At 41.8% G+C, this 27,522-nt stretch overlaps 1 protein-coding gene across 1 annotated transcript; it reads left to right on the top strand.

Annotated features, from left to right (window-relative positions):
- Window positions 1-339: 339 nt before the first annotated feature.
- Window positions 340-26,490, top strand: sh3bp5a (SH3-domain binding protein 5a (BTK-associated)). Its single transcript, XM_066674913.1, has 9 exons — window positions 340-739; window positions 2,695-2,757; window positions 8,162-8,290; window positions 21,288-21,452; window positions 22,022-22,152; window positions 22,785-22,827; window positions 23,033-23,249; window positions 23,974-24,327; window positions 25,559-26,490. Exons 1-9 carry the CDS (start codon window positions 656-658, stop codon window positions 25,750-25,752), a joined length of 1,380 nt encoding a protein of 459 aa, XP_066531010.1. The 5' UTR covers window positions 340-655; the 3' UTR covers window positions 25,753-26,490.
- Window positions 26,491-27,522: the final 1,032 nt, after the last annotated feature.

Here is a 27,522-nt window from a genome sequence, read left to right as displayed (position 1 = left end):
TGCAGCGCTGGGAATAATCCAACAGCCAAACAGTACCTGCTCTCTAGTGGCCTGTTGGGGTTCTGACAATTGAAATAACGGGTGAAAGGGGGTTAACAAAGCATATAGAACAACAGATGGACTACAGTCTGTAATTGCATGGTCAGTGGAGCTGATATAATAGACAATCGGCGAGAAATTCATATTTTAAATCTCCTCATCGTCATACATCTAAGACTAGTTTAACCCTGTAATAACTTAAGTTGCTGGAACGGGGTTCAATACCATCCTCCACCCACCTCTGCTTCTTGGTAATGAAACCAGTGGTGGGGACTGAAGTGTGCTCAGTTTGGAGAGGCGTTCACCCACAGGGGGCGACTGAGATCCGAGCCTTCCCCTCCCCAGCGCTGCACTCTTCTCCTCCCTCTGTCTGTTCAGTGAGGGGAAGATCAGAGCTGAACGAGCCCGGTTTAAACACCCCAGTCAAAATGCTCCTCGTAGACTCTCACATTTACACTGTTCTTCTCACAGACCTTCATTTTGCGAGGAGGTGGTGATGGACCTAACCGAGGAATTACCGCGTTCATTGTGAAGAACGACCAAGGGAACGACCCAGGGACCGTGTCCCCGCTTTGTTCGCCGAATAAAGCGGTTTCTGATAGAACTGTAGCTCAGCATGGACACTCCAGAGAAAGGGAACAAGTCCGAGGACGAACCCGAGTCTGCAGAAGGTGAAGAAGAAGTCGACCCCAGAATCCAGGTAGAAATGCACTGTTGTATTTACACTGAAACGAACTCGAATACACGGGTTACATGGCTATTGAACTGTGTTTATATGACATTATATGACCTACAATGTGCAGGGTATATGTAAGCTTTTTAACATATAAAAACACATGCCATAAATGTCATTCTGTCACATTTCAACAGGTAGAGGAACAGGCTGAAGGTTTGAAGGTTAAAGAGACTCAGAGCTAAGCTCCCGTTAAAGGGGAATCCCACCAAGTTCCTCAAATTTCTGCATAATTCCTCGATAAAGCTGTAAACAAAGGCATGCGGTGTGGTTTAATATAAAGTGTTCTTCTCTAGAGATACTTGCCGAGACAGAAGTGTTCAAAATGGAGGTGATGGGAACCAGACGTCTTCACAAAACTGTTGACTATATGTTGGCTGATACATAAGACATTGAGACAGATCTTCCCAGTAAACAATTAGCCGTTGATTCAACGTTGAAATAATGTAACGACTGCCGTCTAATCAACGTTCTCTTATGGTTGAAAATGAAAGTTGAAAAGACGTCCAAACACAGAGATTGAAAAACGACTGTTAGATGTATTTTGGACGTCCATTGACGTTATTAATTGGTCCCGACATAAATTACTTGTATAAAACGCGTTTTGGACGTCCACTGACGTTATCGACTGGTCACCACTTAACTACCTTATTAAGATGGATTTGGACGTCCATTGACGTTTAAAATATGTCCTTGACGGACAGACTACTTTTAGACCTATTTTGCACGTCCAGGGACGTTCCTTGTTTACTGGGTTTGGTCTAAAACATGATTAAATATCTTCAGAGCAAAGAAAAGGCTTTGTTTTACCTATTAATATTATATATTATATAAAACAAAGTAGACATTTGCAGGCTAAATAGTTGGTTTGCTATTCTTATTTAGACACCTGGTTCCTATCATCACAACTGTAAAGAAATCTAAATTAAGTTTCAGCATATAACATTTCACATCAGACATATGCGAATAACTTGGTTTATAACAAGTGAAATATGTAGAATTTTTAAAAAGTGGGGGGATCTTCCCTTTAATGTCAGACTGAGATAAGAACCCAAGCTGCTTGGACCGAGCTTAGATTATGACCTCTCTTCTGTATGTGTTTGTGTAAGAGGTGACATGGTCGTGCATGCAGGAGTTGTGTGTATGGGCACTGTGTGTAAAGGGCATTTCAAAATTTCTTCATAACACCTGCAATGAGATATAAACAAAGTCTCTGAGAGTTCTTTAATATGAAATGGTTTCTGTAGAGAAATGTACTGACTTGGACTTTTTGCAGCGGTGGGTTGTGATGTCTACAGCACTTAACGTTTTCTGTGAGAATTGATTTACTTTAAAATGACCCATATGTACTTCTCCACCATTTCTGGATGAGAAACCTCAATCAAAATGATAATAAAAACAATGTTAATGACATCAGTCAATGTATTCGTAGCCATTTTATATGCAAATTGTGCGAGAGTATTTTGCTAAACCCGCAAGGGTACATTAACAGCTTTAAAATGCATTCTTTAAATGCCTGGTTTCTATTAGCATCAGGATCAATTTTGGCACAGATATTTATACCTACACAAGTGAAACTCCCTCTTGTAATGCATCAAGGAAAGCCCCCAAACTTTACTATGAGCAGGCTCACATTATATTCGTTGGTATGAGGCCCACATGCAGGGGGTTTGTCCGAAGTGTATGTTAAAAACAGCATTCCTTCTGTCTTTGCACGTATCCACCATTCTCAGCACACTGTAGATACAATACCAGAAGTATGCTAAGTGGCATGTTTGCTGAGGTGAAGCCGCCACAGTTGAGCTTAAATTTCCACCTCGGTTTAGTTTCCTAAACGTTTCCAGATGTTGCTGCTCCACTTGCATTGGGAAGGCCTTTTTCTTATGCTCTTGAATCACACCCCTTCTGTTTCATGTCAACAGGGAGAACTGGAGAAACTCAATCAGTCCACGGATGACATCAACAGATGGGAGACGGAGTTGGAGGTAGGTCAGACCTGCCTCAGGGCTGCACGCCTTGTTTATCTTGTCATTGTTTCCTCTAAAATGGTTGGGGGAGCCAGGATTCCAGAAGGAAAACCCTCTCTCAAAAGCCCTCCGCCCTCCCCCCTTTCCCAGATGGGTGTATAGAAAGTTCCTCATGCCTGAATGACATCCTCTGGATTTGTGTCCAGCAAGCAGAGGAAATCGTTTATCTCTGCGTCTGGAAATCCGGTGCCACAGCTTAGGAAACGAGAAAACAGTTTTGTGTCGCACAAGTTATTTTTAAAATATTTGTTTTAAGTGTTTTTATAAATGGCTAACTCAAAGAGCGCTTCAACTTTACGTACTAAATAGTGGATACTGATATAATCCATTCATTCATAGTCTGTAACTGCTTGTCCAGTTCACGGTTTCAGTGGGTCTGAGCCTACCCAGAATCACTGGGTGCAAGGCAGGAACACACCCTGGACCAGTCCATCGCAGGGCTACGCACACTCACACATTCACACCTATGGACAATTCACATATAAACATGTGTTTTTGGTCTTTTGGAAGAAACCCATGCAGACACAGGGGGAACATATCAAACCCTTCACAAAGAAGTGGCTTGAACCCACAACCTCAGGAACCCGGAGCTCTGTGGCATATTATATATTAAATTATATATGGATTGAAATCCCACTGTCTGTGAGGAGTGTGGTGTGTTCTCCCTGTGTCTGCGTGGGTTTCCTCCGGGTGACTGTCTGTGAGGAGTGTGGTGTGTTCTCCCTGTGTCTGCGTGGGTTTCCTCCGGGTGACTGTCTGTGAGCAGTGTGGTGTGTTCCCCCTGTGTCTGTGTGGATTTCCTCCTGGTGCTCCAGTTTCCTTCACACACATGTCATTAGATAGATCCGCTGTGTGATGGTGCCCTGTGATGGACTTACACCCCGTCCAAGGTGAGTTCCTGGCTTGCGCCCAGTGATTTCATGCAGGCTCTGGACCCACTGTGACCTGGATGAACGAAGGCAAAATATTATGTGCAGAATTATTGTGATAAATGCTATCATTGTGGTACAGATCCAGTTACAAGTAACACTACAGAACCTTTGCTTAGTTTGCATTTTGCCTGATGCTGAAATTATGGACATGTTATTACTATATAAATGCTATGTAGCTTACCTTTTAAAATTATATAAATATTATAATGCATCAGTGTACTGTATGATTGAACCCAAACTCTCTTAAGATAGCTAATGCATCAATGCATGCTTTAACCATGCAGAAGAGTGCTGTACCCACTTTTAAAATAGACAGAACATTAAGGGTGTTTTCAAACTTGGGTGGTTGACGGTTGAGTCATGCCTTCTTTTGCATATGTCTTTTTACAGGAACATCTTACACTGAGAAATATAAATCTGCAATTCTTATTTTTCCACATTAAACCTGGCAACCCTTGTTACCGATCTTTGTCTTTGTTGGAGAATGAACTAGAACTAAAATCATATGTTGTGTTGGTTCCTGTTTGGGTTTTGTTTATCTTCGTGCACTGGATAAATTCACTTTATCAGTTTCTCACAAGTGTCTTTGTATCAGTTAAATCAGTATTGCTGTGGTCAGAGAGGGTATTTCTATAGAGGAACAAATAGAAGAGAGGAACAAACTTGTAATTCAGGCTACAGTTTATACGAAACACAACTGTTTACATATATATCCCATATGTCCATCCGGTGAGGGTTCTGCTTTCTAATAACAGTTAAGATCCCTTATCTAAAGTGGTGTAGTCCACAGGGAGGAATTCCTGGAATGTGTTTTCCAAGGAGAGTGTCCTGCACTTTCTCTGAAAGGCCTCCTGTCAAAACCTTGCCTCTTGGGGCTGTGTCACACTTCAATTAACCAGCTCACTCCAGCAGCAATGCACTGGAGGTAAGAGTTATGCAACAATGAAAATGGCTATTGTTACCTATTAGTCACTACAGAGCTTCAGGATGGGGTCTGTCACAGGAAACCCGACTCTTTCTGACGTCTGTTCTGCTGTGGGGCAGCGATGGAGGATGTAGATGTCAGTGAACTTGAACTCGTGTTGGCATCCGGACTTCAAAACTAGCTCTTTTCACACTTAAAATCCCGTGACATTACTGGGTTTGTTTTACCGTAACGGCCAGGCTTTGTGATGGTCACGTTTGCAGCCCTTAAACAATTGCTTTTTGGATTTTGCTTGGTATGAAAGTCCTAGTACACAGGATGTGACCTTGTTACCAGCTCTTTCCTTCGGGATAATGTACAAAAGCCAAAATGCCCACCTCTTTTAATGAGTAGTTTTCACTAGGTAGTATTTCTACCTTAAAACAACAGCTTCAAAATCATTATGATGCTCCACTGACCTGTAATAAGGAGAACAGAAACTCTGTCATTGCTACTCCAGGCTCAGCACTGCAGAAACTGCACTATTTAACTTCGGGGAAGTGTATGGAACCACCATCTTGAATTCAGGACAGTGCTGTAAAAGTTTATTACACTTTTCCACTGTAGGAGGAGCACAGGATGAAAATACCCAGTCTGACCTAGTGTTCCTTTAAAGTGCATTTAAAACTGACACAAAAAAAATATTCACAACTTGACAAAAGATTAGGATGCTTTACACAGGCCACACAGGAACCTAAGTTCACAATACTCAAAGCCAGACGCTGGCTAGAAGGGTATAATACTCACCGGCATTGAACTGTAGAGTAATGAAGCACCATCCAGTCATATTGGGGGAGGTTGGAATGGTGAATGCGATCAAACGTAATCACCCACCATCAATATGTGACCCCAGTAATATTCACTGGAAGTGGCTGAATGCTATTAAATCCTCTGTATTTGTTCCTATATTCCCCTGTACAGTACTGTGCAAACATCTTAGGCACCTAAGATATATACAACAATAAAATAATATAAAATATATAAGATATTTGTTTTTCTATAAAGTAGTAGGTGAGAGTGAGTTTGAAGAACAATGTTTTGTTCAGATTCTCCTTGATTTGCATGAATTTTTTAAATCAACAGCACACATTATTTAAAATCGTTATTTATTTATTAACCGCTAAAACTAGATGTTGGATGATAACCTCAAGTAATACGGACTCCACGAGGAGAGATTTGGACAAAGTTAAAACCAACACATTCGCACACAGAGTATTACACTGGAATAATGTTATAATGCACAGTACTGTGTATATATTCTTTCTAGAAAAAGAGTAGAAGTTGTTTCTGCAGCAAAAGGAGAACAATCTCTCCATAACTGGTCTTGATTTTTGATTTCAGAAGAATCCCTCTCCAATCTTTCGAAACATGACAAGTGCACACTCTCTGAAAGACACAAAAACACTAAAACTGTTGCAGGAATTGCACCATATCTTACATCCATAGCCCTCTTCCGTGCAGCTTTCTTCTGAAGGAGCTTTGTCTGGGTGTGTCTTGCTTGTTAACTTTATTAGTGCTGAATTGAGTTAGCTGAACCAGCTCTTTTCAGGAAGGTTTCATTTCTTCACATTTCTGCCAATGGAAAAGGAGTCAAATATCCTGAAAAAGAGAAGAATGTACAAATCAGTACAAGGCGTTCCTCAACATACACCACAGGAGATAGGATTGGAGTCTGGGGTCGATTAGCCATGCAGAGCTTGCTGAAGTGTGCAAAATCTGGGTCGTACAGAACACATCAAACAGGACAGCACTGATCTAGCAGTCTTGCTCCAAACTCCAGCCGTCCCCCTGTTTCAGGCCACTGCTGTATATGGTGCAACCCCGCTCTCTTTCTCTTCGCCAGTCGCAGTGGGTAAAACAATAAACCATAAGTTCACGCCTTAGTAGGGCTTTTAAATGTATCTCTAAGTATCTCTAACAGTGTTGTAATTATGCGTGTGCAAAACTGCATGTAGAACAAAACACATTTCCATTTCGTGACGGATGTTTCCATCACTCTTCTGTCTCTGGGTTCATGGAAAGCATAAAAGATTGTGAGTACTTTGGAATGAGCTGGAATTTGCTGAAAATAAAATGGCTGCTGAAAACAATTTGAATGTTGAGTGGGGACGAAGCTGTGGCGCAGCAGGTTAGTGTCACAGTCACACAGCTCCAGGGACCTATAGTTACGCTCTGGGTGACTGTCTGTGAGGAGTTGGTGTGTTCTCCCTGTGTCTGTGTGGGTTTCCTCCGGGTGACTGTTTGTGAGGAGTGTGGTGTGTTCTCCCTGTGTCCGTCTGGGTTTCCTCCGGGTGACTGTCTGTGAGGAGTGTGGTGTGTTCGCCCTGTGTCTGCGTGGGTTTCCTCCGAGTGACTGTCTGTGAGGAGTGTGGTGTGTTCGCCCTGTGTCTGCGTGGGTTTCCTCTGGGTGACTGTCTGTGAGGAGTGTGGTGTGTTCGCCCTGTGTCTGCGTGGGTTTCCTCTGGGTGACTGTCTGTGAGGAGTGTGGTGTGTTCTCTCTGTGTCTGTGTGGGTTTCCACTGGGTGACTGTCTGTGAGGAGTGTGGTGTGTTCTCCCTGTGTCTGCGTGGATTTCCTCCGGGTGACTGTCTGTGAGGAGTGTGGTGTGTTCTCCCTGTGTCTGCGTGGGTTTCCTCCGGGTGCAGGCAACTCAAAAGTGTCCGTAGGTGTGAGTGAATGTGTGAGTGTGTGTTGCCCTGTGAAGGACTGGCGCCCCCCTCCAGGGTGTATTCCTGCCTTCAAGGTAGGCTCTGGACCCACCGTGACCCTGAAATGGATAAGTGGTTACAGATAATGGATGGATGGATGAATATTGAGTATTATATTAGACAAATTGATAAGCAATGTATCTTTTCTTTAACATTACACATTCAAATATTTAAAAGGACACCATGTGGTATTTTCACCTTAAAATAGGAGCTTCATCATTGTGATGCTCCACTGACCTGTAATAGGGTGAATAGAGCTTCTATCTTTGGTAATCCAGGTTAAGCATGGCAGAAACTGCACTTTGTAACTTTGGGAGGAGGGTAGGAAACCACTCAGTTCGAGGGAAAGTGCTGTAAAATTGCCATGAGATGTTCGAACACACTAAAGGGTAAAGAAAAAACTTTAAGATGGCTGCACTAGTCTGCTCCTGTAGAATGACTACTGCAGCTGTCTAAGCAATGTTTTTAAGTTTTTTTAAGTTTTCTCAGATAACAGTGTACATTCTGTGACTATGATATGCCTTGAAGGGTATTTTTGGAAATCATGCTTTTTTGAGAGGTGACATTGCAGAGATCAGTTAAATCTTGTCTTGAAAAGACAGCTCTTGCAGTCTTTTTTTTTTTAAACCAACAACATGTGCAGCTCGGGTTCAAGGTTTCACTTCACAGAGTTTATGGGTTTGCTGAATTTCCTTAATGTGAAAAATGCTAATTTGTTGCTCTGTTTCAGTGAGACCTAACTGCATGTCTGTTCTTAGGACTCGAGGCAGAGGTTTCGTGCCGTTCTGGTGGAGGCCACAATCAAGCTGGACGAGCAGGTGAAGAAGATTGGGAAAGCAGTGGAGGAGTCCAAGCCATACTGGGAGGCCCGGAGAGTGGCTCGGCAGGTAAGCTCACTGCTGGGAATCAGACTTCTTTACAGGACCCAAAAAAAACAAGCTTCTAGGAATGGAAGCATTAGGCAGTGAGAACTGGTGGCCAGCATTTGCTTGTAGTTTTTGTGCCATGTCGCATTGGCTCTATTTGACTGCAGTAGTTGTCAGAAAATGTTTTCTGAGCCTAGTCTAGAATCAATACCTGAGAGGAGAAATGTCGTTTTATGACCAGTCTAACGATGCTGTACTTGCATTGTCCATTACTTAGATCATAAATTGGTGGGGGACGACGCGGCAAAAATAATATAAATTTTATATATATATATATATATATATATATATAAAATTATAATCCTAGATATTTTTTAAATATTAGTTATATTTCACAAATGATTGACATATACACTGCTCTAGGAGTGCTTCATTTCAATGATGTATCAATACTGTGGGGCTAAAATGGTATTAAATATTTAAAATTATCTACTTAATATCCATTTAATTAGACTTTGGTTTAATAAAACCCTTAAGTACCAGGAGAATTATTCATTGAGATAAACAATATTTTTAATGATAATGATAAAGTTTCATGATATCGCCCACCTCCAGCTCAAGCACAGATATGTAAATCTTGCCAGAAAGGAACTGTCTCTTTTTGGAGTTTTTTTAACATCTAGAACAGCTTTGAGAACTGGGATGAAAGGTGAGGATTGTCAGTTTGCCACATGCTTGATTGCACATGATGGCAATTTTTTTAGAAAGCACTCAAAGGCTTCTTCAAACCTTAAGAAACGCAGTTGATGTAGTCATCCCGGCTGATTTGACAGCATACTTTGAAGTAGAGAAGCACATTTAGAGTGTTGTGGCGGCTCTGAGAGGTTTTGTAGCAGCTGGAAAAGAGCTAATGACCCAAAGCTAAGTAGGTATCCGGAATATGAAGTGGCGTTCACTTCGTCAGGTGCGGAATAACTAGTCCATTTAATCTGCTTCCTAATATAATGAATGTGCTTTAGAACAGCACAAAAGCCATTTAGCTTATGTTAAGCTGTTTCCAAGAGCAGAAGCTGTGTCCCAGGCGACCAAAGAGCTGCGCGTTTCACGTTCCTGAAAATTCAAAAATTACACTTCTGCGCCAACTCTTTTCATTTTTTTTACATCTTTGAATCTGTGTGTGAAACAGTTGCTTGAGACAGCACTTTCGCTAAATCTTTGCTCTACTTTCACTTCACACTCTCACATACCCCCACTACTTTTACTTTCCACTCCTCTCGCCCCTCCTTTCCATTGCCCAGCACTGTTAGTAAAGTAGAGATGAGCAAAAAGATGATGTGTTGTTGTCGTTTTGACATATTTTGCTGTTATAATGAATAATATATTTCTCTGAGTGTGTTGTTGATATTGTCAGTGCTTCCAAGGACACGCACCAACTCCATCCCTCATTACAAAGACAGCATCATTCGTTCTGTTTAATTGGATTTAGTGCTGCACAGTATTTTAAATGTTGATGGCACCTTTTAAATATGGCACTTGAATTGCACTGGCTCGGTGTCAGGATTTCATACGGTGTATTAGGTTTTGTGGAATTGCAGAAAGAAAATGTGGAGAAAAAGGAAGCAATTGGTCTTAAAATTGCACACAAGTGATGAATTATGAGCAATGTTCTCTGGGATGTAAGGGGAAACCAGTACAGTGCAGGTGCATGCTTCAGTGAACTGAAGTCTTACAGTTCTTACAGTACACCAGCAGATGTTAGCATGCATGTATACACAGTTGACACAGTCTAAATTAAAAAGTCAGAAGCCAGTAAAGTGTATAAAACAACCTAGATATTTAATATGGGAAATGTGTTTTAATATTTACTGTTAATGGTAAAAGGATATATGTTTTGACCCCACTTTTTAAGTGACGTTTTTACCCTGGTTTGTATTGGGGTCCAAGTCTTAAAGGCAATTCTGGAGAGCTACTTTTCTCACAACAAACCAAACACAACCTGTTTGTGTTCAAAGAGAAGCTCAGAATATTTTAAGGTGGAACGGTGTGTTTGAGTAAGAAGCCGACTGTACCTTGTTCGTTTTTAACCAGTTCCACTTTAAGTAATCTGAAACAGCAAAAATAAGTACATTTTATCCACCTATGGAGCAGGAATAGAGCAACATCCGCATTCCTTATCATGCTTTTCAATTTTCAAAAAAGGGATAAAGTCAGAGCCATTTGACACAGAGACCCTATGTTTTTTCCCTATTTACCCAGCTAGGGCTGTGTACCAACATCAGAGCTTTTTCCAGTGTTTAAACAGACTAGAAAGCATGGTGTCATCTCCGTGTTATATCAGGTTAATGAGGTTACGTTTTAACACTCCTGACAAAATGTTTTTCTTTATCACTTACCCAGACAGGAAAAAGATGTAGTTGATGCTAAGGCCTGAGCATCAGGTCAAGAGTCATTTGTTAGCAAACATAGCCTTACATTTCCCATAAATAGAGTGGGATGTGTCGGATGACAGTTTCAACTGCACAGCTGCTCAGAGATTAAAGCGATTCTTCACAGCCCAAAGCCTTTGCCCTGGCGCAGACTGAGAAAGTTATTTTCAAATAAGAATCAGCCTGTCTCTCACACTGCAGGATTGTGTGTGTATGTGTGACTTTGCGCTGGCAGAGCTATATATAGGACGTGTTGGAGCTAATTAGCGAGGCTCTAGCGCGAAGGCTAGGATTTATGCTGATTGGAGGCTGCTGCCATGAAACGGCAATTATCATCAGCTTGTGATAACAATTAAACAGCTAGCCCACTAAACGCAGAGTTTATCCACCCTAGCCCTCCCAGATAGAGCATTCAGTGAGCCACACTCTTGAACCTGCTTTTCGCACTGAGATGCTACCCTGCTTGATTTTCTGATCATTTACGTATAACCACTTATTTAGCTTAGCCCACTTTAGCTTGGGATGTGTAATGTTTCACTCTGAGCTGCTTTTTGAACCATAACACTCAGTTAAATCTCTTATATAAAGCATGCTGTTGATACTAAGGAAAAAATCGATGTTTGCTAAGTGTGTTTGTGAAAACCTTTAATAGCTATTTTTGGAACATAAACTTGCAATAACTTAATGTCTCAGGGGAAAAGCAGATGTTAAATATGGTCATTTTTTCATCAAATAATTATCAAATTATAGCATTCTGTAATTTATACTATTTTACAATGGCCACTTAAGTAGAGAAGTGTGTGTCCTGCGAGGGCGAGGCAGATTTGAAGAGTGTTTCTCGCTAATCTCGGAGAGTCAGACACGCTTGATAAGAGACTCACTCTGAATCTCATATGCAATATATTCCTGAAATGAGGCCCACGCTGATCATGTAGTTTTTCTTTTCGTTTTTATTATTACTTTACTAAAGGGCAATGGGTTGGTTGAATCACTGAGGAGAAAAAGGTTCATAAACAGCAGCCGTCTTTGAGGCTGTGTGTATGTGTGTGTGTGTGTGTGTGTGTGTGTGTGGCCTCTGTTTGCCAAGTGCTCTTTTTTTTCTTGTGAAAAATAATGTTAAAAAATTCACAGAGAAATCATAGCACGTAACAGCAGCTGATGCAGACTGAAAACTGAAGCAGAGATCTGCCAGGAAATTGCTGGCACAGCTTTAATTCGTCTGGATCAGGGCTTGTTTAATGTGCACTAATTCATATTCAAGTTAGTAAGCAATGGATACAGATTAGGTTTCCATCTGTTTAAGTTGCAGGAATCCCACTAAAACATTAGCCGTCATAATCATTATCATATGTAAATATTTGTAGCTGCAAAGCTGACACTTTGACACCAGTGATATTTATGTGACAGTGTTAATAACACAATAATAAAATATGTTTTTAACTCTTTTAACACTATTTACAAGTTTTCTTATTTCGAAACATTCATAGGTGCAACCTGAAACCCAGCCGCACTGTTGTTGTGTTTCCATGACTGTAGTCCTCTTATTGAATGTGTTAACATAATGCTATCGTAGTATTAAAAACCCCATAGGGGGGTAAGCAGAAGCTACCGTTCTAATGCCTTTTTAGGGCCAGCTCTTTAGGGCTAAGCGACAGTTCACCACTGTTTATTAGTTTGTTGATTTGCTAAATTTGTATTATGATCTCATGTTTGATTGGCGTAAAGGGGTCTCATTTGACCTCTGTTGAATTTTTAGTAACGCCTTCATCACATGTCCTCTAAAAATGACCAATGACCTCTACATCTCTTTCTTTCATGTTCTCATTCTAACCCAACACACACACACACATCCCCACTGTGTCTGGTGTGAAGGAGACAGACAGGTGGACAGATGGACAGACGAATCTGCACATGGCCAGCTGTCACTCACAGTTAGGGGTTCGAACCTCAACGCCTCTCTCATCTAACCAATGACAGACTGGCGTTCACGGTGTGTGTGTGTGAGTGTGTGTGTGTGTGCATGACAGGGAAAGAGAGTTTGATTAACTGGAAGAGGGGCCGGTAGAGGAGCAACCATGGTATATTTTCCACTGAGTTGTAAGCGTGAAGGGCTCACTCATGTTTGATGACTGTACTGAGGCATCTGATTAATCTCAGGGGTTCCTGTGGTTTGCTAAATTACGACAGCGGTGTAATCTGAGAACTGTGGAAAGAACGGTTCATCCTCTACCCCCCACTCAGCCTGGAAGTCTTTATTTAACCCTGTCTCACACATTCATACCCCTCAGGGTCTGTACATACCAGCCTTCTTCTTACAACACGACGGTAGCTGACCGCCCGCAAAGGGACATCTGCTCAGAGCTGTGGCACGTGACCTATGAGAAATGATGGGATAAACACATGAGCTGCTTACAGCTAAACTCTTCATCCCCCTGGTCATGGTCCCTTGCTGTTTGTGTTTGGGTTTGCAGGGGTCAGCAGATAATTGGAGGTCATATTTCCTTAATCAACTGGGAAAGAAAGGTCTGACCCATTTTTATGGAGACAGGGAGTAGTTTGGATTTCACAAATGCCCAAGTCTTATGTATCAAAGTTGGATCTCAAACTGTGATCACTGTCTCCCACCACGTTTAGGTGGAATTAATGAGAACGCTTGATGTCAGGATGAATTTATGAGGACTGTGTCAGCCCCAGTGCATTACAGGACAGCCAATCAGAACAGAGATCATTCTCAAAAGCACAGCAACAATAAGGCATTTAAGTAATTTTATTTCGAAAGGTTAATTACAGATCGGATAATGGTCATGTGCATGTTGGGACATATTCCTAGAACTGAAATATGTTGGGGAAAATATGGGATTTTGACTTTCCTGACTTGTGGTTATGATTTATATAATATGCATCGCCACTTATTTATTTAAATGGAGTATTCAGTACAATGCAGCGGCCTTCACTATGCTTTTTAACAGAGATTCATCTGACCATGCAAGAATATGAGAAACCTACACCCTTCATATGGTTCTAAGTTTCATAGTAAGGCCAATAGATATTACCAATTATCAACAAATTAATATGTATCTGTCTGGCGAGTTTTTTCTCAGATATAAATTGTTCTTTAGCCTTTTTTGAAATTATTAAAGCGTTAAAGAATTTTAAAGCATTAAGGCCAACCTTCAGCTTTGTCTGTTTCTCTAGCTATTGTCTCTCTCTCTCTCTCACACACACACATACACACACAGCTGGTGCTACACTTTATGGACTCCCCCACCTTCTCTAAGTCACCTTGCTCTGTTAGACCCCCACCCATGTATTTCCCCCTCTCTCACTTTCTCTCTCTCTCTCTCTTTCTCACACACACACACACTCTCTCTCTCTCTCTCACACACACACACACTCTCTCTCTCTCTCTCTCACTGTTTCACTCTCACAGCTGGTGTTACACTTTATGGACTCCCCCACCTTCTCTAAGTCACCTTGCTCTGTTAGACCCCCACTCATGTATTTCCTCTCCAATAGAGGGCCAATAGATATTACCAATAGATCAACAAATTAATATGTATCTGTCTGGCGAGTTTTTTCTCAGATATAAATGGTTCTTTAGCCTTTTTTGAAATTATTAAAGTGTTAAAGAATTTTAAAGCATTAAGGCCAACCTTCAGCTTTGTCTGTTTCTCCAGCTATTCTCTCTCTCTCTCTCTCTCTCTCTCTCTCTCTCTCACTCACACACACACACACACACAATCTCACGCACACACAGCGGTGCACCAGCCACTTGCTTGTGAACAGACTTAATTTCTTTTCACATGTGCCACGTTATTCACTTTGATCCCGTGTGTGACGGTGGTTCGTGTTTGTTATTGTGGACACAAGGAAAACGCAGTCAGACACAGTTTACAGACTTTAAAGATACAGTCAGGGCTCTGTACTGCAGCGGTGTTGCCCAAGTCTCCTCCTGACACACCTCATTTTCCATGGCAGGATTAATCACGGAGCTTGGGCATGATCACAGCTTGTGTTTGTTGCTGTGGATACAAGGCACAGTTAAAAATACAGTGAAGGATTTACAAGGCAGTATTCACTTAATCTACATTCATAATCTGTAAAATTACACCTCTTATTGGATCTTTAGCAAGACTAAGGCTTGGCTGGTGAATTTTTAATTGGCATATATGCCACAATCTACCCCCCCCCCCCCCACCCACCCACTTCTTTGTTTTAGAAATTACGTTTTGTGTTATATTCAGAGTGTGGGTTGTCATTTAACGTGGCGAAGATCAGCCTACTTCACAGGAAACGACTGCACGCATCATGCGCCACAAACCGCTGTTTCTGGGTGATGTGCAGGGGCTATTTATGGGAAGTTTGACAAATTTAACTATGACATGTATTCAGATCTGTCCAACGTCTCTTGCAACCTGTGAATTCAGCTTCTTTTAGGTTGCATAATTGTAGGCACAGATGTTGACGGCTTGTTAAATCTCTGTAGAACCGTTGGAAAACACATTTCAGAAGAAATGTTGGATAAACAATTTAGTAGAATACAGGTGAATAGAGCTGATCTGAAATCAGTTCTTATCTGCTCATGGAGTTACTTTAAAACCAAGCACACCATTGTTTTTCTTGTGAAATTCCCAATAAGTTTGATGTCTCACGTAACCCTCTTCCCATTGAAAAAACAAAAGTTGGATCCAAAATGGCTGACTTCAAAATGGCCGCTATGGTCACCACCCATCTTGAAAAGTTTTCCCCCTCCCATATACTAATGTGCCACAAACAGGAAGTTAATATCACCAACCATTCCCATTTTATTAAGGTGTATCCATATAAATGGCCCACCCTGTATATACAGTGTTCCACAGAAGGCACAAACTGACACCAGATCAGCATTTTTACTCTGAGAAACTTGACAAAAGCCGTTGAGTGTATTCTCCCACTCTGCTCGGGACACATTAAGACCCTCATACAGATCCGGGTGGGAGATAATATGGGTGACAATGGAGTCTTGGTTGAGATTGTGGAATCTCATTGGCCTGGTTATTGGTGCAGTAGTGGCACAGACAATTTCCCTTGTGTTTCTGTAAATGGTATTCATGTGGGTCACAATGGAAGAGCGCTTTAAGCAGGCATTTAGAGTCCCCAGGATGCCAATCATTACGTTTGTGAATACAGAAAATATCCTCTATGTCGTTGACGTTAGAGACTCCTGTTGTTATAGTATTTACTCTAGGGGTGGTGCTAGTACATTTAACAATGGTATGATCATAAATTACCACAGATATAGAGCTTGTAAACAACAATAGCCAGTCTATAGTAACTCCAGGAGCTTGCGTAATAACATGTAGCTTTGGTCAGCTCATCATAACTGTTTTTTATAATACAATTATAAAAATAATTATTTTTCTGAATTTTTGTGCTAGTCATTAACCTCAAAAAAGGAAATTTGTGATTTGTATATTACATTTTAAAGATTATTTATGTCAACCACCTTTTATGTACAGTATAAAAAGTTCACGGGGGAATAACGGAAGTTGCAGCTGAACATCTGACGTAATTTCTCATTGTAGCTTGAGTTGGGTGGTGAGTAAGTAGGGGGCTTTTCTGTGCTGTGTTTAGAGGTGGCGGATGATTGGCTTCCTCTTTGGTGAGGGTGAATGAACTCTGGTTGAGGAGCAGAAGTGGGTCACAGGGCCTGGGTGCTCCTTCAACGCAGCTGCTAAGTTAGTATCATTCTAGAGCAGAAACAACATTCTTCATGAAATATACATAAGTCCTTGGTCTCTCCTCCTTTTTTTTTCTTCTGACTGTCTTTAGCAAGGCCGCTTGAAGTAGGTCACGGCTGCAGAGTGCTGGAGAGACGCTTGTGATTCAGGTCCTGCTGTGCTGCTTTTACCATCACTAAAGGGAAGAGAATAGCATATACACTCCATAATAACGGGCAGCCATCTGAAGTTCCATTGTTCCTATTCAAAATATCAAGGAAATACGGAAAAAAGAAAAGCCCCTTTGAAAGTTTTGTAAGAATATATAGCCTATTAGCAGGTTATAATCATGAGAAATCATCCCGTATTTGTGTATTATGTACCATTTCATGAATTCGACTTGTGGGTTTCATCCAACAGTCTACAGGACTGGCTACTGCTAAGTGTCAGAAGGTGTGAGTGTGTGTGTGAGTGTGTGAGTGTGTGTCACCCTGTGAAGGACCTGTGCCCAGTGATTCCGGGTAGGCTCCTGACCCACTGCAACACTGAATGGAGTAAACTGAGAAAATGCATGAATGAGTGAATTAATGAGTTACATCAATGAAAAAGGCATAATTATCACATACTAAGCCACTCTTTGTATGTTTTCCCTGGGGTCATATGTCACCCCACTATTGACTGGAGGATTGGCTCTGCAACATTGTCCAGAGGTGTGAGTGACTGGGTGAGTGTGTGAAATTGTCCACAGGGGTGTGTGGGTGTTTGTGAGTGACTGGGTGAGTGTGTGTTGCCCTGCATTGGAGTGTTGCTCTGTCCAATGTGTGTTCCTGCTTTGCACTCAGTGATTCTGGGTAGGCTGTGGACACATTGCGGTCCTGAAAAGACAATGAATGAATGAATTAATGAATGAATGAATTGAATGTTAGACTACGTTAATTTTAGTGCAAATAAATGAATATATACATACATACATTCATTCATTCATTATCTGTAACCCATATCCAGTTCAGGGTCTACCTGGAATCATTGGGCACAAGGCAGGAACACACCCTGGAGGGGGCGCCACTCCTTCACATACATACATACATTCTCACATTTCTGTGAGGGAAGTGAAGGGAAAGGAGGGAGGGGAGTTGTTACATGGGGAATAGAATTTCTCAGGCTGCTCCTTGACTGTGTTTGTTAGCTTTGACCTTGGAGGAGCACTTATCGGAGCCGTTATTTGCTCGTGTTAATGGTTTACAAATAATGACTTATTTTATACAGCAACAATTTAGAAAGAGGTCAAATGTGTCCTTTACCCCAATGTTAACCCTAACCCTGGCAGCGCTGAGAATGATCCACCACCTCATTAATATCTACTCTGTGGGGGTTCCTGACCAACAAGTATAGGGTGAAACGAGGGTAAGAAAGTATGCAGAGAAACAGACTACGGTCTGTAATTGTAGAACTACAAAGTGCTCCTGTGTGGTCAGTGGAGCTAATAAAATAGACAGTGAGTGTAGATACAAGGTAGCTGTTCCAAATCCAGTGATTGTTCAATGTCTTGCTATATAATAACTACATTAGACTTAGAATTGTATTGGTGTCTCTTTAAAGTCTGTAACTGCGCAGAGGTGTTTTTAAAGGCAATCACTGGTTAAAATATTGATCGTTTCCAAATTCCTGGCTAATCCTCAGCGATTACTGCAGCACGTTAAACCAGCAGCTGAGGCTGGGGTGTGTAAAATCTTTGGGACAGCTGAAGTGAGGGGTGTTTGGCTTTGAGCCTAAAGAACACAAGTGTTACATAACGACAGAAATTGAGGGTCTTGCGCATCCGGAAACACGCGTCCGTTTGGATGAAACCGATGATCTATAAACAACACTGGAGGCTTATGCTTCTGCCCACTCTTTATTTCTTTATTTATCATCGTCTTATAAAAATAGAACCGAATGGAAACGAACAATCAACACACAACAAAGGAGAATGCTTTGTCTCTCAGAGTGTTCACATATCGCTTTCCACTATCTCCATCCTCGTTTATCAGGGGTTCAGGATTGTGTCAGTTTCAAAATAATCCAAATGTGTAATGAGCTGCCGTATGGTGTATGATGAATACATGTGTGAAGGTTAATATCAGCCAGATCTGAGTGATTCATATTAACAAAATCACTGCTTCACTCAGACACACAAACACTGACACACCCACATTTATGAATCCAGAGCGCACACAATGTTGGGGGAGAGTGACATACTGGCAGTTGTAGGCCCAGAGCAGCTGTTACGACATAGTCTTGTAGTATGTATTGTTCTGGAATAATTTTTTTATTCAACCCCGCCTCTGCTGGAGACATTGAGTTGGAACAAAACAAAGCTCATTTTGTACAGTAATGTGTGTGTGTGTGTTAGTAAGTGGATTGCCTGAGACAATCCACTTAACACATCATGACAAAACATCTCTGCATCGTCTTTGGGAGAAGAATGACCTCTTTGTCGGATTGTTCTCCCAGTGCCTTTGTCCAGCAGATTAAATGTCGTCAGCTGGAGAACTGTGGACTGTTTGCCCCTTGTCCTGCCAAAGACTTGACTATAAGAGAAGAAGGATGCTTGTGGATCGCAGTTTAACACAACTAATAATCTATCTTCTTTACACACACACACATTATTTGAGAAGGTTTTAAACTACATATTGGAACATTGCAGTGAGGACTCAATGGCATTTTACCACAAGAGCTTTTAGCGAGGTCAGGTATAGATCGCTATCACCTTTCCAAGTAATCCCAGACTGTCTCTCCACACATATTCTCAGAGCTCCTGTAAAGTCTGGACGTTTCCAGCAGCACTCTGAAAAAAATGGGATCATTAACTTTATTATTGCTGTGATATATTTGGAAATAATGTGAGTTTTATTGCCATCGCCCTGCACTCGACCCTCGGAATAACATGTCCCTCGTCCCCTCAGACGAGAGAAGAATGGGACATTGGCGTTAAGCTGGTGACTCATCTGTCTGCGGCAGTGTGACGTAGCAGTCTGGTCCACACCCCCTCAACCCCATTTTCTGTTTCTGTCTCACCTCGAAAGAAATGTAGGGCAATAAAAAAAAGTGGGTGAAGAAAAAGGGAAGGACTCAAGGCTCCGTAATGAGGTCAGGGTTGGTTCGGTAGAGTTTCGAGAAATTCAGGCAGATGCTGGCCAATATCTAGGGCTCTCCCTTTGATCCGTAGGGCCCTGAGGCTGTGGCTCTCTGTGTGCAACAAGGGAATAGAAGGATAAGTCTGTCTTAGTGAATATGGGAAAGTAATGAAATATTAAATTAAGGATTTGAAAAGCGCTTATTGTCATACGCCAACAAGGGACACTGCAGGACCACTCTACTAAAGAGGGAACATAGAAAAAGTGTATATATCTCTGAACTATACAAACGTATCTTATAGAATTGGATAATGTGTATATGTCTGTACCATCCACACTGTACACATGCAGGATATAAATATTCCACCCTATTACACAGAAGTGACTCAGAAACGTATGCATTGTGCATTTTGTGAAGTTTTGCGCAGTGTGTTATGTATCAGCTGCACTCTGTTAGGGCCTCAGAAAGGCATCCCGTTAGTTTGTTTGCTTCTGCGTTTTTCTAACGAGGTCGGGAACCCGGACAGGAGCAAAGGGTTTTAAGTTAATCCTGCCTCTCGCCTCATGGCTCAGAAGCAGCTCTGTCAGCAGCCAGGCCTTCGTATCTCTCCGAGCCGAAGGCATGATCGCTCTCGGCCTTTCAGAGTGAAAAAGCGCTTTATGAAATATACAGCTCCTCATCCCACCGTGCCTCTTCTCTTTATGAATTCTTTAGCAGAAGATATCGCTGAATAATTCAAGAGAAGCTTACTGTGCAGCAGCATCATTTTACAGGAGGAGCCCCCTCACTCACACCACAGGCCAGGGTTGTACAGTACATTACATGGTCGAGTTTTTGCTTACAGTTGTGACAATGCAGCATATTTGAGGAAAGGATGAAGGCACCGTTTCTAATTGGTGAATTCAGCTACTTTAGGGTGCACTCATTCCTGTATTCCTTATAAAATCTCTGTAGAAAAGCATTGAATATAGTACATTTACTGCCAATCATCAGTTCAGAAAGCATGTATGGAAGTCTGCTTGAGATTACTGACAAATTGGAAGCAAGTCTGAATCCTGTGTGTGATGTTTTAAGCCAGGGGTCACTAATTGGCAGGCTACAGCCCGGGTCCAGACCCAGACACTGACCCATCAGGACCTGGACCTATAAGTGATAAACTATGGAGGATTATTTAATTTTGAACTAAGTGTTGATTTAAACTGGTGGAACATTTCCAGCCATTACAGCGCAGCTTTAGAGGTCGAGGAAACTCACAGACCAATAGCGCGCATTGTACTCATCACACGTGATGCTACTCAGCCAATCACATATGTGCTTTAAGATAAGTGCTGAGACTCTAGTGGGCAAAAGCAGTAAAGTCCACGACAACTAGTCATTAACCAATATATTGTAATATGCACATTTTTTAAAAACATTGCTTTACATTTTATTGAAATTAGAAAAATATGAGTTTTTATTTGTAATTATAATTTATCCAAGTATTGTTGGTAACTACATTAAATTCTGACAAAACTACTGGGCCACTCCAGTTTACAGGATAGAGCTGTGATCATGAACTTGAACGCAAGGCTTGAGGAAACTTTCTCTAACTCAACCTTGATGATTTAAAATGAATTGTAGCTAAATACCCGTTTCAGGCGGACGGTTTGCACAATGCTAATGAGAGACCCTGTGTTTCTATTACAAACTACTGTACCCTTTTATCTCCAGTGACTCCAAAACTCTCAAAAACTAAGCAAATCCTGACTCTGGTTGATTATATTTGCATCGTTTCAGGCTCAAGTGGAGGCTCAGAGGGCCACGCAGGAGTTCCAGAGGGCCATTGAGATCCTGCGGGCAGCTAAAGAGACCATTGCTCTGGCCGAGGAGAGGCTTCTGGAGGAGGACAGCCGACAGTTTGACTCAGCCTGGCAGGAGATGCTCAACCACGCCACACAGAGGGTGAGATAAGGACACGGCGAACTGTTAGCTCAGGAAATCCTCTGCAAATGGTCCAGTTCTACAACAATGAGCTCTGTGTGTTCTTAATGTGTGGCTCCCAGTCTTAAAGGAACAGGAGCAGGGCTGGAAAGCATCATTACCGATAAATAATAAAATTTTAAAGGCTTTGTGACACCCACGTAAGTGTTTCAGGATGCCTGTTATAAACCTACACACCTTTACAGGGTAATTCCCGCAAGCATCAGTTGTCAGTAGCCAGTTTCACCTTGGAAAGTGTTATGGTAATTGACGCCTGTGGAAATAAGCTTTTATAGATGTTTATTGAGGCTTATGTCAGCTGTCGCGGCTTATGTAGGTGTCCTTTAGCCTTATGACCAAACACCTATGGATGCTGCCACTATGAAAAAGATTATTACTTGTTATTACTCTGTATTACTTGGAGCTGAATGAAACACTTAAATATGTGAAAGCATACAAGTTTCTGGAATGTGAAATGTGTTAAAACAGAACATTTCACTGAGCTAGACCATGTTTAAGAAGTTGCATGTCCTTTTCATGACCACCTGCAGGTGATGGAAGCAGAGCAAAGCAGGACCCGCAGTGAACTTGAGCACAGAGAGACAGCGGCCAAATACAACGCAGCTATCAGCCACATGAGACAACTGGAGAAGAAACTCAAACGCACCATCAACAAGTCGCGGTCAGTACTCCTGTGTGGCCCTCTCTAGCTCTGCATTTTATACTATTCGGCCATTTAAGTTTAATTCATGTGGCTTTATTCACCTCAAACGTCATAAATCATTTTAACATCGTGCATCCTGTCTTTATCCCTTAGTATTAAATGGTGCATTTTGCACTGGGGTTTTATGCAGCAGAGAGTTAAGCTCAGAACTAAACCATCTTTACAGCATTTGAGAATTCGCTCTCATTTCCTGAATTTGAAAAAGACCATATTTTTAAAGAGAAACTAAGTTTCTTTTAGAGTGTTAGATAACAATGATCAGTTCTCATAGAAAAAGTAGCTTCTGAGCTGAACTCAAAGTACATTCTTTTAAACCGGATGACCCTGTTTTATCAGTGTCAGTTTGGTCTCCCCCCATTGTTTCCCCCTCTCTCTCACACTCTCTCGCACTCTCTGAGCATAAGCTTGAGCTGTGTTATTGTAATCTGGCCTGCTGGGCCAGGCTGATGTGCTCCAGATGTGCGGTCTGTTGCTGGCTTTCTGCTCAGGAATGTAGCCCTGCTGTTGCCATGGCGATCTCCTCTGCACATCGCCTGCAGTTACTGTCAACTCTAACGTGTCTCTCCCTGTCTCTCTCTCTCCCCCTATAGGCCGTATTTTGAATTAAAGGCCAAATACTACCTACAGCTTGAGGTAGGTCTGTTTTTCTTGCTTTTTCTTTGCTTTTCTTGATTGTTTTCCAAGACTCAAGTTAATTTGTCCCTGAACTAAATCAATAAATACATAATAAACCACAGAATATATATATTATCGTATAGTGGATTTACATATCCATGTTAATGAATATTAAGAAGGTGGAATCCTCATTTTGTTCACCCCATATCTTTGCGTCTGGCAGCAACTGAAGAGGCGAGTGGACGAGCGGCAGGAGAAGCTGACCCAGGCCAAAGCAGAGTACAGGACAGCTCTGCGGAACCTGGAGATGATCTCCGATGAGATACACGCTCGCCGGCGTCTCTCGGCCATGGGGCCACGGGGCTGTGGAGTCGGGGCTGAGAGAGACGGAGGACCTGGAGATGACATCTCCTTCAAAATGGAGTCAGACGGCCTATCGAGTGAGTGTCATCACCAGGAGGACTGTTAGAGTAACATTCAATTATGACAATTTTTCTGTAAACTTCAACTCTTCTGTTCTTGAACAAACCAGTTTATGCCTCAAAGGGTGGGTCATGTTTAAAATAGGATTAGTGCAGAACCCAGGCCACTAGGTGTCAGTGTACTTTATAGCCAGTCTTACTGGCGGATCGAGAACTAGATTTAATCTCCAGTAACTTATAGAGTTGTGCTTTTTTAGCAGTAAATTGAAATGTTGTGTCCAGAGGTTTGGGTCAATGTCCAAAATGACTGTTTCACAACTTTGGAAATGCCAGGCTTAAAGAGTGTGATTCAAAAGAAAAAGGCATATAAAAGGCCCATTAAAACCTAGCACTTTGGTGGAAGCACAGACACTGAAAGAGAAAACAATGGAATACGTTGTGGAACAGAAACATAAGCTCTGTTTAGAGCTGGCGGTACAGTATCATGCCCCAGAAGGAGATGTAGCTCTGAACAGGGCCTATTTTGTCTCTGAGACTCTGTCTAAAACTATGCCTTAGGCCCAAAACAGGCTTTGAGAGGTGGAAATTGTTTGCAAATTGTTACACCTTCTGTTTGTATTCACTATATTACATAGTGAATAGGGCCAAGATCTGTTCCCTGTAGTAGTTTTGTTTACCATTCAAGATGTACTCTACAGTGATAAGGTTTCATTTAGAACTTATGAAGTCGTGTGTGTTTCAGTGATATCTGAGACGTTTGAGGAGGAGAATTGTAATGGCGCCACATCAGAAGACGACCCAGAGACCCAGTCCACCTGTAGCTTCAGCTCGAATTCAGCTCCACTCGACGTGCCCTGTCCGTACCTGCCCTCTCCTTCCTCTCCATACCCCCTGCTCTCTTCCTCTTGCCCCTTCCCCTCATCTTCTTCTTCTTCTTCTCCCCCTTCTCCCCCTTCTCCCACCCCCTCCCCCTGTCCTGGGGATCTGGAGCTGCCTGGTCCAGGTTCTCTGGAGGGTTTCAGCCTCGTATCTCCAGTGCTCGGACCTCGTAGTGAGTGCAGTGGAGCTTCCTCACCAGAATGTGACCAGGAGAGAGGTGAGTACTCAGTATTTAGTGCCACTGATCAAAATTAGTGAAGTGCCGCTCTTTTACCCCTCAGATTGGTATCGGCCCGTATGCTGACCTTATTAAAACTGTCCGATTGTGGCCAGCTTTGACCAATACTCGCTTGATGCAGATTCCTAAACCCAGGTGCTGACAAATGGAAAAGCATCACTCCAAAACATGAAACATGTCAAATTCTGGAAGTTTTTTTTCTGATTCCCTTGTGCTGAGGGAGGTTGAAGGAGGGGAAAGTGCTGTTCCTTCACTTTCCCTATCCCTGTTTTCTCCAGCCAGTCCTGAGGATTGAAATGGTGACCTTGCTGGGTCCGTGTACCTTTCGTTATTTAGTTTTCAATTTCTAATCCTTCAATTAAAAAAAAACAGAAAACAACCCCTTTCCAGAGTATGACCCATTTTCCAATTTTAAATGATATAATGAAAGGTTCACTGATCTTTTGTGGCTGTCCTCAAGTCGCATTCACTTCGCAAACTCTGTTCAGAGAGCTGCTGTTTTGAAGAGCACCAGAGCCAGAGTTAAACAGATAAAGTCAGGAAAGAGTCATGGTTAATCCACTGTTTACAGCAGGGTCAGGTTGTATTGATATATGATTCACTAAGAAATAATTCAGAGCTTTGTTTGTTTTAAGTTTGAAGAGCGTTGCACAAACTGAAGCGGAGTCAACTCCAAGAGTTTCAACTCAATGAATCATTCGCCAAGAGTTCCTGACTCCTAGATGCTCAAAGATTCTGTTCTTTGGGAGTTGACTCCTAATCAGGATTATAAATTGAAATTAAATAACAAAAAGTTTCAAAAGTGTGAAACAGGTCATTGTAAGTTTTTCTGTAGCAGGATTAGAGACGGAAAACCAAATAACGAAAGGTACAAGGACCTTCTGAGGTCGTTATTTGGTTTCAGTTTCTAATTCTGCAGTAGAAAGGACCCATTTAACAGTTTTGTACCTTTTCATTATCCGGCTTTCCATTTCTATTCCAACAATAGAGAAATTGAGATATCTTTATGTCATAATTCAAATAGGTCATTCTCCATTTTTCTGTTTCAGGATTAGAAAGGGAAAGGCTCATGGACCTTCCATTCCCAAGTCCTCTTCCCTAACCTTCAGGCCATGGCCCACGATTGTTGCATTCCCATTTCCAAATCAACAGGACTGTAACTAGTGTAACTGTAGCTTCATTCTAAACACAACCTGTGTTTGTATTTCAGGGGAAAGGGCAGAAGGTGCAGAGGGAAAGTCAGGCAACACTACACAAACGAGCGGTCAGAAGAGCGCCGCCCTAGAGGACAGCATGAGCCGCTTGTCTCTAAAGCACATGGAAAAGAACAAAACTGAGAGTGAACCCTTCACTGTGAACCCCACACCAGCCCCGCTGCTGCTGCTCAACTCTTGTTTGAAGTAGAGGAGAGACTTTAGGAATCTACAGAACCTACAGTATTTGTGCAACAACGTCATGTTCCAAAGGAACGTTTGTGTCCACCAAAAAACCCTCTCCAACCCTACTGACCTTACTACGAGACTGTCAGTGTTATGGAGCTCTCATTTCACAAAAGTTGGGGGAACAGAATGGTTTTCCAAGGAATCCAAAGACAGGACAAATCGAATCTTCACTTAGTGGCCATTTTATTGGAAACATCTCCCATATAGGTGCATAATACTTGACTGTAGCCTGTCTGTTACTACACAGTTTATCATTTCCACCCCCTCCATCACTCCATCTACTAACGGAAAGGGACCACTATTTTGGGTGATGGACCATGGTCAGCAAAGCAGTGAGACTGGCATGGAACATTTGACTTTTACCCTGCTTTGTTGGTCACTGATTGAATAGCAATCTCCCTGACCTGTAAATGACTTTGCCATATTGTGTTTCTCAAGTTTGCACACTCCTTCCAGTGTTAATGTATAAGCTTTTGTTTTTTTATTTTTAACTTTGTGGGTGCTGTGTTGTGTAGCACTTATATCTCCAGCTATGTCCCCTCTCTTCCCAATCTCTGTGTATTAAACCCGATATGTTAATATGGAACCTAATGTAGCGAAGAGCTCTATATTTATATTCAGCATTCGTCTTGTTACCATACTTGACCAATGTGTTGTCATGGCACATTACTGTTTATCTATGTAATAAACATAGGCACACGGAACATGCCGAAACAGATGCCATCTTTTTGGGTCTCATGGTAGTAGACAGCAGCACAGATTTCCTTCACACTATCCCTCTTTTACAGGGCACTACAGGCAGAAGTTGGGAACTCGTACTCATACTTCAAATAGCATACAGGTAGCATATGATTTCTGGAGTATTACAGTAATCCCTCGCTACTTTGCGGTTCATCTTTTACAGATTCACTACTTCGCTGGTTTTTTCATGGGGACTTAAGGCCGTGACATCGCCTAAAAATAACATTTTCTTATGGTGCATAATTTAAAAATATTTTTTATTAATTTACATGTATTAGACTGTCACAAGGTGGTATGTAAGGGAGGTCAAGGAGCAATAAACAGGGAGGAGGTAATCGCAGGAGACTTTTTTAATACAAAAAGGGAACTAAACAGAGAGACAAGAGAACTAGACAAAGACTACTAAACAAAACAAAGGGACTAATACTAAACAAGGCTAAAAACAGAGAAACTAAACAAGAACAAAACATAACAGGCTAAGCACTAAACAGATGATGAACACAAAACAGAGGCTAAGCTATAAACAACAAAGCTAAACATAAAGGCTAGGACATTATACACAAGGGCTAAACACAAGAGCTAAACACTAAACATTGGGCTAAACACTAAATAAGATAGCTAAACAGCAGAACACAGAAACTAAACAGAACACCAAAACTTTGCATCTTAGAATCTTAAGCACAGACATGGACCACAAACATACATACAATCACAATGTCTCACAACCAGGAAACACTGACATGGACTATAAAAAGACTACACAAACAAGAAACACCTGGGACAGATAACAAGGGGGCAGGAACACAAAGGAGGCACAAGAGGGAGGAGCAAAGGCAGAGACAAATGAGACAGACAGCAGGAACACACTAGACCGGGCTATACATGACACTAGGCCTGTAGGTGACAGAATATATCATTTACAAGTATTTCTTACGTACAGTACATGTATTGTTCATGCCCACATCCAAGTCAAATTTACTTACGCTAAATC

The sequence above is a fragment of the Hoplias malabaricus genome, chromosome 6 (genome assembly GCF_029633855.1).
Source record: "Hoplias malabaricus isolate fHopMal1 chromosome 6, fHopMal1.hap1, whole genome shotgun sequence".
In the NCBI taxonomy this organism is placed as follows: Eukaryota; Metazoa; Chordata; class Actinopteri; order Characiformes; family Erythrinidae; genus Hoplias; species Hoplias malabaricus.
The sequence above is the reverse complement of the archived record's forward strand: the minus strand, read 5'-3'. Positions and strand labels throughout refer to the sequence as shown.

What these genes read in the sequence shown, in the direction of transcription:
- sh3bp5a (XM_066674913.1), top strand. Translation starts at nt 656, where the DNA reads ATGGACACTCCAGAGAAAGGGAACAAGTCCGAGGACGAACCCGAGTCT. An exon ending in AAGTCGACCCCAGAATCCAG is followed by an intron (nt 740 to 2,694) that starts GTAGAAATGCAC and finishes TCATGTCAACAG; the next exon opens with GGAGAACTGGAGAAACTCAA. An exon ending in AGAATGTGACCAGGAGAGAG is followed by an intron (nt 24,328 to 25,558) that starts GTGAGTACTCAG and finishes TTTGTATTTCAG; the next exon opens with GGGAAAGGGCAGAAGGTGCA.